We start from the raw sequence: 14,120 nt of genomic DNA, 5'->3' as shown, positions 1-14,120 counted from the left end.
TTTTTAAATTCATAGCATAATTTGGGTAACAATTAAAAAGACAGGTCCATCATGACAGTTACTTTCTAATATTCCTATTAATGAATCACTAAAATTTTGGAATCTGGTATCTCTTAAGGTTAATAATATAGGTAGATTAATTCCTATTCTAAAATTAGGTTTTATGGCTACTTGTATTAATCCTATATGGATAAAATTGTATCATTTACTACTATGTTCTTTCAACTTATCTTCTTCTAAGATGGTAATAATCTTATTACTGCTTGTTCCTGATTTACAATATTCTAACATATGAATTTCATAATTTTTTCCTTCCCAGAAGTTTCTCTTTTTATATACGTTATCTTTATCTATTGTAGGTATATTCCAATTATGAAAACTTTTTTCTAACTTAGCTATTTCTAATTCATTTTTAGTTCTAGAGGTAGATACTTCATCATTATCTATTTTTATTACTAAAGAATTATTTTTTTCCTATATTTAAACTACTCATCGTTCTCAATAAACTAGCCATTTTATGGTTAGAACTTTGTGAGTTACGGACCACCCTCGTTAACCAACGGATTCACTGTCTTACTATGACTTACAACCGGGACTACGATCCGGACTGACCAACGTATTAACAGTTCTCACTGCTACTTCAAAGTTGCAACTATAAATTTTGAGATTTTTCAAGAAGATTTGTAATAAAAATTCAGTTAAAAATAATTCTTTATAAATGGTATCAGAGTCTGCCCCTATATATATATGTATATATATAATTATAATAATTATTAATACAACATAATATTTAGTAATATGATTACATGTATAATAGTTACGCATTTTTAAATGAGTTAAATATTATAAAATAAAAATAAATACATAATTATACTAAATATTTTTTTAAATAATAAAAATTATCTTTAACCAAAATATATTTATAATAATGATCCAAAAGTACTAGAATAAAGTTAATTGTGAGTATTCATACATCTCACATAAAAGTAAGCATAGCCATATGAAAATAACCATGATACCACTTAGAATGTACTACTAATACTCTACGAAAAATATATCCTACATAAGTATCTTCTAATAAAAGTCGTTAATAGTCAACCATACATGTATCCATTTCCAACACTACTCTATCTTAGCCAATAAACCACAATAATAATCAGCTTAATATTCATTATCATCCTCAACATTATCCTGCATAATTATATAGAAAAATAATTATTAGAAAAATTTTACTTGCTATACTTGTGCTCTATCTATGTTTTCTTTATTTGATTTGTATATGTATGTATCTCTGAGAGACCCTCTTTTGGTGGAGGTGTGATGAGAGTTGTTTCACCGGCGATTAGGAGGTTGAGAAGGCAGAAAGTGAATAGTTAGGTTAGAGCTAGAATCCCTCAGATCGATTGCCAAACTTTCTGGTTTAGTATTAATCTTTAAATTTAATCTGAGTGGCGGAGTTCTAAGAATGCCTCTGACTTTTTTGGGACCTTACATATTACCTATGTTGGTACCATTACCATGCTAAGAATCATCGGTTCTCATTCCATACATATATTGTTGTTTTTCTGATGCAGGACGCGAGGCACCACGCTAAACATATTGGAGGCTTTGCTGAAGTGAATATTTACTTTTGGCTTTGTGATTTGTACTATGTAATTCTATATATGTATATAGATTCTCTACCATGTGTATATTTGTATTTTTTTCCTCTTAGAGGTTGACTTGGAGAAGCAGCTTTTATATTCTGTATTTTGGTAAATACATTTTGGGTTATATATATGTATATGTATACTCTGGCCTGCAAGTTGAATCTGGATCTTGGATATCTGTATCTTTTGAAATTCTGGTCTTTATATATATATATATATATGCTATCCTTTCCATTCGATCTTTGTTATCCTTTTCACACTTACCGGACGTGAGTGACGTGATTTACTGTTACACTTTTGTTTAGCTTCTCCTTCAAGACTCCTAGTTACAATTTCTTTCAAATATACTTATATACGTCTTTTGTTTTTAGAGGTCATAATATCTCACCACCTCTGATTTACGACTAAAGTGTAAAGCTCTGTGTGGTAGGGTATTACAATCAATACAAATACACCAAAAATTCTTAACAATACACATAAATGTCTTAGTTTTATACTGAAATTTGCTATAAATACACAAAAATATTTGTTTCAATGCTACATTTTTTAATTCTTCTTCTTTTTCTTATTTCTTTCTTTCTTTTAGTTGAATGAATGTAGATCATAGTTATTAAACTGGACCGGACCGACTGATTCGACCGAAAAACTAATAAATCAGACCCAATACTAGTCCGGTTCAAAATTAAGACCGCTTAAAGTAAAGAATCGCCATGAACCGGCCAAACCCAGAGTGAACCAGTCAAACCGATCAAATCTGGGGAAAATCGGGCCAGACCGAACCGCTCGGTCCAGTTGAAGATAAATCTACGATGCACCACGGTTCTGCAAGTCCACCGTGCTCATTAACCCAAGGTTGCAACAAGGACAATCTTACCACCAAGTTGGCAATGCTTCTTACCAATATATATACAAATTATAATATATATAGCAATCTTTTATTTTACTTATATTAAATTTATTTTAATTTTAAAGTAACTCATTTTTAAATTAATTATATTTTATTTAACTATAAATTTTATTATATATATGTAAATTAAAAAGATAAACAAAAAATTGTTAATCACAATTTATTTTTTCTTTTCATGATTATATAATATCTATTAATATTATTTTTTCAATAAATTCTTATAGTATATAATAATAGGTAAAAACTCACATGCAGTTACTTTTATATGAAGTTGATAGTTTAAAATTGTTAGATGATATTTAGTCAAACTTGTCAAATCATCTAACAGTTCTTAAATATCAACTTCACATGAAAATAACTGTATGTGAGTTTTTACCTATAATAATATAATAATACAATAAATATAAATAATTAGTAAAGTATTAAAATTAAAAAATGATAATTATTTTTATAAAAATAAAATAAAAGTACTTAAAATAAAGGAAAAATAATTAAAATTTATATAATTATTTAATTATACCTGGTTAATCGGTTTGACCAGTGACTCACCGGTTGAACCAGTAACTCAGTGAGTCAGTAACTTGATCGGTTCGATTATCAGTTCAATTTTGACAACTATGATGTAGATTCATCCTCGTTCAAGTAAATTTTGCAGCATTATGTATTTTTTTTTGTTTGATATTATTTTTGTTTTTATTTTTATTAATAGAGTTAAATAAGAAGAAATTTGAGAAAATTCTATTGCGAAAATTTTAGATTAGGCAACGTGATCAATATGGTAAAATTTCTACAATAACTATAACAAAAACGACTATACGTAGAAGAAGAAGACGACGATGACTATAACCATGATGATGATGAAGATGAAGATGAAGGATGAGAAGGAGAGAAAGGAAGAAGAAGAAGAAAATCTAATAAAAAAAAGAAGGAAGGGAGGGAGGAAATGACGGTGACCACGATAATGATAGAGAAAATTAACCAAAAAAAAGAAGATGAGAAGAAGTGTCCAAGAAGAAGAAGAAGAAGGAGGAGAAGAAAAAGAATGTCTAGCGAAGAGACATAAGTATAAATGACTTATTAGACTGATTTGATTAAATGATGTAGTGATTAATTCTATTAAAAAAAAAAGGGTCACTATCTTGTTATTAGCTTTACGCAAACCCCAAATTTAAAGAACTCTGCATGAAGCGGTCCATTAACTAAACGTGCCCTCTTTGAGTAGTTTCTCTATAGCTAGTCGCTACCCCGCTCCTCCTTCTCTTACTCCGCCATTTCCTGGTTCTTTCCGTCACTTTCCCGGGAAAATGTAACAAACACAAACACTGCTGGACTCTCCTTGAACTGCATTCAGTCTGAAATCAACCCATTATTTTATAATAATAATAATAATAATAATAATAATAATCAATGAAAGGAAGACAGGTTACATTGTAGCAGAGGGGAAGAGGCAGAGAGAGACAGACAGAAAGTGAAGAAGCAATCAAGCAACAGTGAAGACTTGCATAGTATTTAAGGGAAATTAAAATCCCTGAAATTTTGGAAAAAAGGCGATAGGTTTTGTTATCCTTCGCCGACCCGATCAACCGTTTTCTCTCTCTATCTTCTCACTCTCTGACAGTGCATCGTTCTTACTATCTGGTACTCTCTCTCTCTCTCTCTGTGAGCGCGCGTGTGTAAATTTTGAATTTCTCCTTGTTTTGCTGAATTTGACTAGGGTTTTAATTGCATTTTCCGTTGGCAATTGACGTCAATGTAGGATTGCATTTCTAGGTTTATTTTTCGGTTCATGTTCAGATGTTGTTATTCGATTGATTTTTATTTTTCAAATTCTTAATAGTCTTTCGCAGCCATGGCATTTGATCAAACCTCTGTTCCCTGCGATCTAAGATCACTAAATGTTACTCGAGCTGTCGCCGAAGAGCCACTCGTTCCTCCTGCTAGTAAACCGCTTCAAACTGCAGAATATTTCCCTCCAAATTCGGTTTGGGACCATGTTAGCTCTGGTGCGGTGCCGCTTGTCTACCCTGCGTCTGTCTCTGATGCTGGTTTGGTTAGAATAGCGTACGGAAATGTAACTTCGGCTATTGCTTCTCCTACCTGGTGTGTTCGTCCTGCTGTTCCGGTTCACCCCAGTGTAAACCCCGCTGTTGGGCTTAATTATGGTTCAGGTTTTACCAATCGGTTCATGAGAGCCAATGCCGTTGATCTTTCGGGTAGTGTGGTTGTGGCTTCCCATGGATATCCTATTAATTTGGGAAATTCGGTTTCTGGTAATGGCTTTGATAATGCCCTTCCTGGCAGCAGCAGGGTGGTTGGAAATGCTGTTCAACAGATAGGTGGTGCTGTTGTACCAGGCGGGATTGGTTTTGGTTCCTTTCTCAGAACTGATCAAGGCAGTAACGAGGGCATGAATGACTCAGTATCTGGACAAAAAATGAAGCTATTGTGCAGCTATGGTGGTAAGATTTTGCCTAGACCCTGTGATGGAAAATTGAGGTATGTTGGGGGGCAAACAAGGATCATTAGTGTTAGGAGAGGCACGAGCTTCAATGAATTGGCACAAAAGATGACTGATACATATGGGCAGCCTGTGGTTATCAAGTATCAGCTCCCTGATGAGGATCTTGATGCATTGGTTTCGGTTTCCTGCCCTGAGGATCTTGATAATATGATGGAGGAGTATGAAAAATTGATTGAAAGGTCTCCTGATGGCTCTGCTAAATTAAGGGTCTTTCTGTTTTCTGCTTCAGAACTTGATCCTTCTGGTGTGGTGCAGTTTGTAGACTTACAGGATAATGGGCAAAAATACGTTGAAGCTGTGAATGGAATAATAGATGGGATTAGTGGTAAACTGACAAGGAAAGAGAGTATTACAAGTGCAGCTTCCACCCAGAATTCTGATTTGAGTGTGATAGAAGCTCTTGATGGCTCGATTGCTGGTCAAGCCGATGTCAGTCAAGTGCCTTCATCTGGCATGCCTGCGGGAAATGGAACTGCTTCTCAGGATTCTACTTCAAACATGAAGGTTCCTGAAAGCATTGCATCAGTTTACTCAGATGCTTTTGTGATTCCATTGGGCACTTCTGCAACTAATTCTGGTCCAATGCACAATCCACCTTTTCATAATGAGGTCGAATTAGAAAAGTCTGTGCCTGTTACTTTATGCCAGGAGGAATTTGGGTTGCAGCATCCTGTAAAGGAAGCTCCACCACCTGCACCTAATTTGCAAGCTTCGGACATTACTGCAACTAACTCTGGTCCAAATCACCGACAACCTTTCCATAATGAGTTGCAGTTTGAAAAGTCTGTGCCTGTTACTTTATCCCAGCAGCATATTGGGTTGCAGCAACCTGGAATGGAAAATCCTCTGCCTGCACTTTATATGCACCCTCTGATTGATCCTTTCCCAGAAGTTATGAACAATGCAGATTTTTTTCGGCTGCCTCGTCAGATGGGGTTCTCAAATCCTGAGCTTTTCAGCAAGACTGGGTCCATATACTCGCAGCATCAATTACATGAAAATACTCATGGTCTTGTGTCCCATCAAGTGGTCCCTGCTGTGCAAATGACAATGGCTCAGTCATCTTCTCATGCAGGTGTACATTCAAATGCTATTCAACCACAACTATTGCTGCAGATGCAGCAAAATGTCTTGGATAAACATAGTGATGGAAATACATCAGGTGTAAGGATTTTTCAGCTTCCTGCTGAACACAGGTACGGTGCATACCCAGGTCAAGTCCCTTCTGTCATAGTTGGAGGTAGTTACAGCTGGGTTCGGGCTCCTCCACCAGAGCATGTTGTTTTCCCTAATGTATTATTACCCCAACAAACATTAGTGAATCCCGAAAAAACCCAAAGATCAGCGGATTGTTATATGTGTCAGAAAAAGCTACCCTATGCACATTCACATAATATTTGTGCAGGTCTGGTTCCTGATTCAAACCCAAGTTACCATAATCTCCCTATGAATGACAATTCAAAAGCGCAGGCAACAAATAAAGTTGTAGTAACTACAGCAACACCAGAAGGCATGGTTGAGCAAGTAGTTGGGACCAGACCCATGATTGTTAGCAAGTCTGAGCTTGGAGCAGTGCATTATAAAGAAGCAACTGTGCTGTCCTGTAATCTTGGGTCAGAGCCTGAAGGTGAGAGGTATTTCTCACAGAAGCCAGACAATTTGGATCACCAGAATATAATTGTCAAGGAAACAATTGTAGGAGCTGGTGAAAAACAGTTACTAAATGCTGGTCCCACAGGAACAGCACCACTGCCTTATCTAGATGATGTTGTCTGTCAACATGTGATTCCAGTTGAAAACTGGGCTAAAGAAGATGTAATTGTTAATAAACCTATTACTGCTGATATGCCTTTAGTTGGTTGCGCATCTGTTGAAACTTCTCAGTGTACAGTTCAAGAATCTGCAAAAGGTTATACCAATGAACTCACTAGCGTTGTTTCAAAAGCAGATATTGTGGAGAATTGGATTGCAAAGGACCATCTCAAACCTGTTGATTTAAGGGTGGAAGCCCTCAAGATAATCAATCCTGAAAGTTATGCAGACAAACCTGAAGTTCATGCAAGTTATGATAAAGTAGATCACAGTACTCAGTGTTCTGTAGAGAAGAAAGGGGCTTTGGATAACAACCTTAGTAGATCAAGGTTGGATGTCGACACAAATCAAATTAATACGATGGATGTACTTCCTAGTTTTATTATGGAAGTTCCGTATAGTAATAATTCCAGGCCAGCGGATTATAATGAGGTTGCCCAACCCCATGTTCCGGGCATTCCTGATTCAAATCCTCAATCGAAAGAAGGTAATCACAAGGGTGATGTATTCTCATCTTCGACTTCACCATCTGTCAGGTTTGGAGATGCACAGGATTCTTCAAACTCACTTTTTAGCAATCAGGATCCATGGAATATACACGGCTCGTACTTTCCACCACCTAGACCTAAAAAAATTGCATTAGAGAAAGAACATTATTCTTATAAGGACCAGTTTGGTGAGAATCCAGGCAACAGTGCTGAACAGAATGTAGCAGCTCCATTGGATAATGGCCTGGCATTCAAACAGAATTTAACTTTGGAAGATGCTCGATCTGCCAAGGGTATGTAAATTGTTATGTCCCACTATATATAAATTAGCCCTATTGATGATATATTATTTTGAAGCTTGTAGCACTAACTGAGTATGCTTTGGTTTCTTAATTCAAGGATCATCCCAGGACCAACAGCTTCAAGCAGTTGCTGAAGGCGTAGCTGCTTCTGTTCTGCACTCAAGCATTCCTTCAAATCCTGAATTGCATGCCAGAGATGTTTCCTTTCTTAGAGAGATAGAGGATGGATATGTTCAAAATAGTGAAATAGATGTACAGTGTAATAGTACAGCACAGGTGACTTTGTTTATACTTGCCTTGGAATTTCGGTTTTTTTTAACCTTTTTTTTTTTCGGTTTTTTTTGCTACTACTACTGTGCTGCTACTACATCATTGATCTTTTACTGTTTAGGATGTAGAGAGCAAGCTTCCAGAGAAGGCAAATTTTGGTTTTCCAATTACAGATCTTGGAGCATTGCAGGTTGAATGCTGTGCTGTCAATATGTTTACTCTTTTGTGTTTTCATGCGGCCAGCTTGGCTAAGCTCAAAACCTCGTGATATGTTGCTAGGTTATAAAGAATTGTGACCTTGAAGAGCTAGTAGAATTGGGCTCTGGGACCTTTGGTACCGTATATCATGGAAAATGGAGGGGCACGGATGTTGCAATAAAGCGGATTAATGATCGGTGTTTCGCTGGAAAGCCTTCAGAGGAAGAGCGTTTGGTATGTTTACATTAGTAATTGTTCTGATTTCTGTTGTACCCCTGATAACTAAACAATCTTAGTGTACCTTGTTCATGGTTATGCTACAAGCAGAGAGCTGACTTTTGGAATGAAGCAATCAAGCTAGCTGACTTGCACCATCCAAATGTGGTAGCTTTTTATGGTGTTGTGCTTGATGGTCCAGGAGGTTCTGTTGCTACAGTAACTGAATATATGGTTAATGGCTCTCTTAGAAATGCCTTGCAGAAGAATGAGAGGTAGTGACTTTGCATATTTTATAATTTATGTGTGCACTCTTTCTCGCTCACTTGCCCATCTATTAGTTGATTTTCCTTGATTTAGTATACGATCATTTCCAAAATGATAAGTGTTCAATGCTACTATGATTTTATCAGGAATCTTGACAAGCGCAAACGTCTTTTGATTGCTATGGACGTAGCTTTTGGTATGGAATACCTACACGGGAAAAACATAGTACACTTCGACTTGAAAAGTGACAACTTACTTGTGAATCTGCGAGATCCACACCGCCCAATATGCAAGGTTTGATTGTTTGATATTGATTTGGTTATTGTTGGTTTCATATTCTCTCATGTTGATATGTAGTAGGCATGTATTAGTTACTACAATATTTGCATTTGTGCAGGTAATGGTTAGTGAGGTAATTTCCATGTGTACCTGTGGTTTTTACCAATTCTGTGTAATGCTGTGATCAGAATGTGTCATCCCGTAACCACTGCTCTGTATTTTTTGCAAAGTTTTAAGTCTGGGGTATGATAGAGTGAGATGATGTTGGATTGCAGAGGCTTTGCTTGAAGGAGTTTGGTGGAATAGATTGTGATTTTGCTACTAGAGTCTGATTTGCGGAGTTTTGATTTCTAACATAAGGAGAGTGATATTTTATGTTGACTATGAGTATAATGATGACAGAAGACACATGACTGTGTGATGTTTTTAATTAGCTGCAACTATAGTGGGAAACTTGTTAGAGATCTACAGCTTTTTCCAACTATAGCTGCAACTATGGCTGTGATCTACAGTAGAGGAGTGACTTAATACCAAAAAATAAAGGGCATTGATTTTAGGTTGTAGTATACGTCATAGATTTGAATATGCTAGCACAACCTTACTAAGATATCTGAATATAAACCATTATCTTTTTGTGTAGGTTTGGATTTGTGGATGAGAATATCTATTAGGTAATAGTTAGCATGCACCAATGATTTGTTTTGAATTTGGATATATAGTTTAAAATTATTGAAATAGTTGTAAAGAGTTATAACTTCGTATGCAGCTTAGCTGTTAGTTAATCATCATTCAAATTGTATTTGGTAACGCAGTAATTTTGATACATAATTCCATGTCTTTTGTTCTTGTTATCCTCCTCATTTCATTTTCCTTTTTAAGCTTTGCAATCCAAGTTTGTCAAAATGAAGATATTAAAACTGTGAAGACACATTTAGTCGGTGCAAAAGCATTATGCTGGGAATCTTGAACATCAGAGCAAAACTTGATGGATGAAGTTTAGGTATTTTGATACTGCATTTGGAACATTTTGTGCCATTCTTAACAATTTGATCCCTCAGTGAAGTTAGGGTTAGGTAGTTAGCTTTCATTGCATACTAGATATAGGAGTGTTAAAAAAAACCAGTTTAACTGCACAGAAACTGAACTGAAACTGTTTTAAATAAACCATCTTTTTCAAGTAAACTAAAACTACAGTTTTTTTATAAAAACCAGTTTATTAGAAACCAGTTTTTATGGTTTAGTTTGGCTCTAAACCATGGCTCTAAACCAAATAAAACTGATTTCCACTCGTTTTTATGGTTGAGGAAAGTGGGAAAGTGGGAAGAACCACTCTCCTTATATACAACATCAAGCATCCCATACTACTCGATGTGGGACTTTGAGCACCCCATAATACCCAAGTCCCTAACAGATTCAAAAGAGCTTCCAACTTATTATTTTCATTTGTTTTTCTTCATCAATAAATCCTACAATTTCCATGATTTTAACCCTTCAAAAATAGCTTTTCTCCCCTAAGCAATCAGTTTTTAGAGGTCGGAGGAAAACAAGAGAGCTCAATTTGATAGGAGTGTTTCTTTTGAATTGGTTTTGACAGTTTTTAATATTTTCTTAAGAGGATGCTTTAAAAAAAATATATATTCTTAAGAGGAATGGGGGAACTTTCACTATCAATAGAATGTGTGACTTTCTTGAATGTCAATATTCAGTGATTTGTTCTACTAATTTTGACTTAATTGTTGGCGTGTTATTTCATTGTTTGGGCAGTTCCAATGGTGAAATTCTTGAGGCAATGCCTTGTAGAAGCTGGGGGTCCTGTGAAAGAGAGAGAGGGGGAGAGAGGGAGAGAGAGAAATGGGTTAAAACTAATTTAGCATATAAACCAGTTTAAACTAGTTTTTAAATTAAAGTTGGTTTTATTTTTATGAATTGGTTTAAACTGATGCACTACATTATAAACTGGTTTAACCAGTTTGCTTTATGAAAAAGCTGTTTGGTTCAGTTTCTAAACCATTTAACCATTTAAAATGGTTTATTGCAGTTCAGTTTATGAAAAAACTGAACTATCAACCCCCTAACTAGATGTAACATTGCCATTCTAAAACTTCTGACGTCCAGGTCACTCTACAACTTACCATTGGGTCAAGACTTTCCCTCATGAATGATATTAAAAATAAAGGCTGAAAAATGCAAAGAGGATTCAAGGTGGTTCTTCTGATGGTGGGTCTACATATATAGTATTGGAATCAAGTATATTTTATTCCTATAGTGCCAGGTTATTGATACGAATGAAGATCTTCAAAAAGACAAAACAAATTGGATTAACTTTTTCCTTTCTCTGCACCGTATTCTTATAACGTTGTGCTCATTCTCATTTGTAATTATATTTGTTTCTTCATGATGATGGAAATCAATTGTCATTAGGTATATGATATTAATTTTGATACACTGTTAATGTGCCAGTCTTACATTTTGAATGATATGGCATTGTATGTGAGACTTAGTTATGACAATTGGAGCCCTTGTGTTGATTTGACAATACTTGATTGCACATTAGTGTAAATGATTTTTCTACTGGTCATGCAATGATGGAATTAATCCTAAATTTATGGACAATGGCTTCATGGCAGTGGCAAATTAATACTTGGTCTTGCAAGTTCCATGTTCACATATAGAACAACTGACACCATGTTTACTGAGATTTGGGATTGCTCCATTCTGCAACACTAAGTTCCATTTTTCTTAATAGTTTTTAGTGTCTATAGTACTTGATTTCATCTTCAATGCAGCACTATTGGCCTGAGAATAGAATATAGAATATATGTTGTGTTCACTAGCTTATTATTTATACTTTCCATCATGATACCAGGTTGGTGACCTTGGTCTATCAAAAGTGAAATGTCAGACCCTGATATCTGGGGGTGTGAGAGGAACTCTACCCTGGATGGCCCCAGAACTCTTGAATGGAAGTAACAGCCTTGTCTCAGAGAAGGTATATGTTCTAAGTTGAACTATTTATGTATTTTGATACTTACTGAATATTCTATTCTCCTAACTAGTTTGCTGTTTTAATATTTGCTCTTTCAGGTTGATGTGTTTTCATTTGGTATTGTCCTGTGGGAACTTCTCACTGGAGAAGAGCCATATGCTGACTTGCACTATGGAGCTATCATAGGTAATCCAGTGGTTGAATCCATGCTTTAGTTTTGATTGGCCAGCTTTCAGTTATTGATTAGTGGGTTTGGAAAACATAATTCAGGGGGTATTGTGAGCAACACTTTAAGGCCTCCAGTTCCAGAAACCTGTGATCCGGAATGGCGATTACTGATGGAGCGGTGCTGGTCATCTGAGACATCAGAAAGACCAACCTTCACTGAGGTTGCCAATGAATTACGCCAGATGGCAGCCAAGGTCTCCCCCAAAGGACAAAATCAATAGCAACAACCTGGTTCATACCAGAGCCAAATGCAGAAATGATTTCTTACAATAGCAGGATGTTGAAATCCAGATTTGCATCTGATTTTCAGATCAGTGCATTGTGTAATATGTACAAGGTTTGTTAGCACTTAGTGTCAAATAGTACTTAGTGTAAGGCCTTTTAGCAGTACAGTACAGCACACTTAAACCTCAATGAGCTTTTTTGTAATGTGCCATTCTTCAGTAAAAAAAGAAAAGCGAAAGAAAAAATATTTTGAATTTTTTATTTTTTAATCTTTTTACAGTTCTTGAAAAAAATGATGGTGACAAAGAATATAGTAGTTTGAATGATATATGTTTTCAGATGTTTTCAGATGAATGTTATAGTTGAGTGTTGGTGCTAATTCATCACAATCTTTAGGCGTTAACCCATTCCCTTCAACTCATCCTACTCTGTTGTTTATCATGTGGTGGGAGCCACCGACAGCTTAAGATGACACAACATACGTGATACCCTACCTTCCAAGCCGGCTTTATCCAATCCATTCAGTGTAGATTAATATATCAAAATCATTGTATCATTTCTTATGTATGCTTAATCATATGATATTTAATACCACTTTCGTTTTCTTTCCCACCTCTTCTTAATTCTTATAATATTAATAGGATTATTAGGTCTTTGTGAGTGGCGGAGATGCTAATTGAATACCAATTGGCATGTACGTGACTGACACTCTAAGTGGCTTAGGCCTACTCCAGATAAGATTATTTCAATTAATTGTACTTCCACATTTTATTATCTTTTTTGGTTGCAGCTGTTTAATACAGCTGCAGCTTAATTTTCTGTGACATTTCCTTGGTTGCATCTATATATCTGTTTTCCTTATAATCATCACGTATATATTCTTTGCAAACAACTAAAGCCTGGTGGAACATATTTTTCATATATTTGTTTTTCCTTTCAAAATATGGCTTCTTTTGAGGTAAGGCCTTTGGTGGAACATGAGGAAGGATATTCCGAGGATCACCAAGAGCCTGGCAGCATGTGCGGTTCTGGATGCTTCCAGGTTTTCAAGTTGGGATGGTGGCAAAGCCACGGCGAAGGTAAAGGCTTGGCAGAGCAAAAGGAAGAGTCCTGGTTGAGATCCAGGTTGAGGAAGATGAAGGAGTTGTCAGAAGTGATTGCAGGTCCCAAGTGGAAGACATTCATTCGAAAGGTAAGTGGTTACGGCAAGAAGCAGCAGAGGAACAGGTTTCAGTATGATGAACACAGTTATGAGCTGAACTTCAACAGTGGAGTTCCGAGTGAAGACGAAGATATGCCTCCCAGTTTCTCAGCAAGGTATAGCGCTCCTTTTGCAGTTGTACGTGGCCAAACCGAACAATGACTGGAGCAGACCCGAAGTTTTATTAGATTTTATCGGTTGAACTTGTTCATTTGTTAGTCTTTTCAGCGGTAGAGTTATTCTTAATTAGTTTATTATGTAAAGACCATTCTTTTGCTCAAGATTCTTTGCTTTTCGCTTTTCTCCTTTCGCCTTGCCAATTTTCCTTTAGTAGAATGAAAGCAAAAGAAATAGGACTAGTAGCAGCGTGTCCGGGTAATCAATTTACAGACTAATCCTGCTGAACAATTTCAAATTCTTAACGATTTTGTTAATAATTTGACATTGTAACATAAAACAAATATTTGTGGTAAGATATAAGACTAGTGTATATCCATCGATAAGTAAGAACTAGTTTAATGACCTGTGAGTTGCACGGAATAGCTGAATAAAAAATTTGTGATCGAATATT

At 35.9% G+C, this 14,120-nt stretch overlaps 2 protein-coding genes across 7 annotated transcripts; both read left to right on the top strand.

Moving 5' to 3' along the window:
* Window positions 1-3,753: 3,753 nt before the first annotated feature.
* On the top strand, window positions 3,754-13,850 carry LOC112790664 (RAF-like serine/threonine-protein kinase PRAF). 6 transcript variants are annotated; one of them, XM_025833178.3, is made up of 11 exons: window positions 3,754-4,194; window positions 4,394-7,670; window positions 7,777-7,955; window positions 8,071-8,139; window positions 8,229-8,381; window positions 8,475-8,638; window positions 8,777-8,924; window positions 9,028-9,042; window positions 11,776-11,898; window positions 11,994-12,081; window positions 12,166-13,850. In XM_025833178.3, the coding sequence occupies exons 2-11, from the start codon at window positions 4,406-4,408 to the stop codon at window positions 12,342-12,344; spliced, it is 4,383 nt and encodes a 1,460-aa protein (XP_025688963.1). In that variant the 5' UTR covers window positions 3,754-4,194; window positions 4,394-4,405; the 3' UTR covers window positions 12,345-13,850. The 6 variants fall into 6 exon arrangements, 5 of the variants coding, with proteins under 5 accessions (XP_025688963.1, XP_025688965.1, XP_029152905.1 ...); XM_025833179.3 differs by having other exon boundaries at window positions 3,762-4,194; window positions 4,404-7,670; XR_011880044.1 differs by lacking the exons at window positions 9,028-9,042; window positions 11,994-12,081; window positions 12,166-13,850 and adding exons at window positions 9,789-9,909; window positions 11,025-11,126 and having other exon boundaries at window positions 11,776-11,901.
* LOC112790665 (uncharacterized) lies at window positions 13,292-13,711 on the top strand. The gene has a single exon (XM_025833181.3). The coding sequence runs from the start codon at window positions 13,292-13,294 to the stop codon at window positions 13,709-13,711; it is 420 nt and encodes a 139-aa protein (XP_025688966.1).
* Window positions 13,851-14,120: the final 270 nt, after the last annotated feature.

The sequence above is a fragment of the Arachis hypogaea genome, chromosome 3 (assembly GCF_003086295.3).
Source record: "Arachis hypogaea cultivar Tifrunner chromosome 3, arahy.Tifrunner.gnm2.J5K5, whole genome shotgun sequence".
Classification (NCBI taxonomy): domain Eukaryota; kingdom Viridiplantae; phylum Streptophyta; class Magnoliopsida; order Fabales; family Fabaceae; genus Arachis; species Arachis hypogaea.
This window is presented reverse-complemented; position numbering and strand designations above follow the sequence as displayed.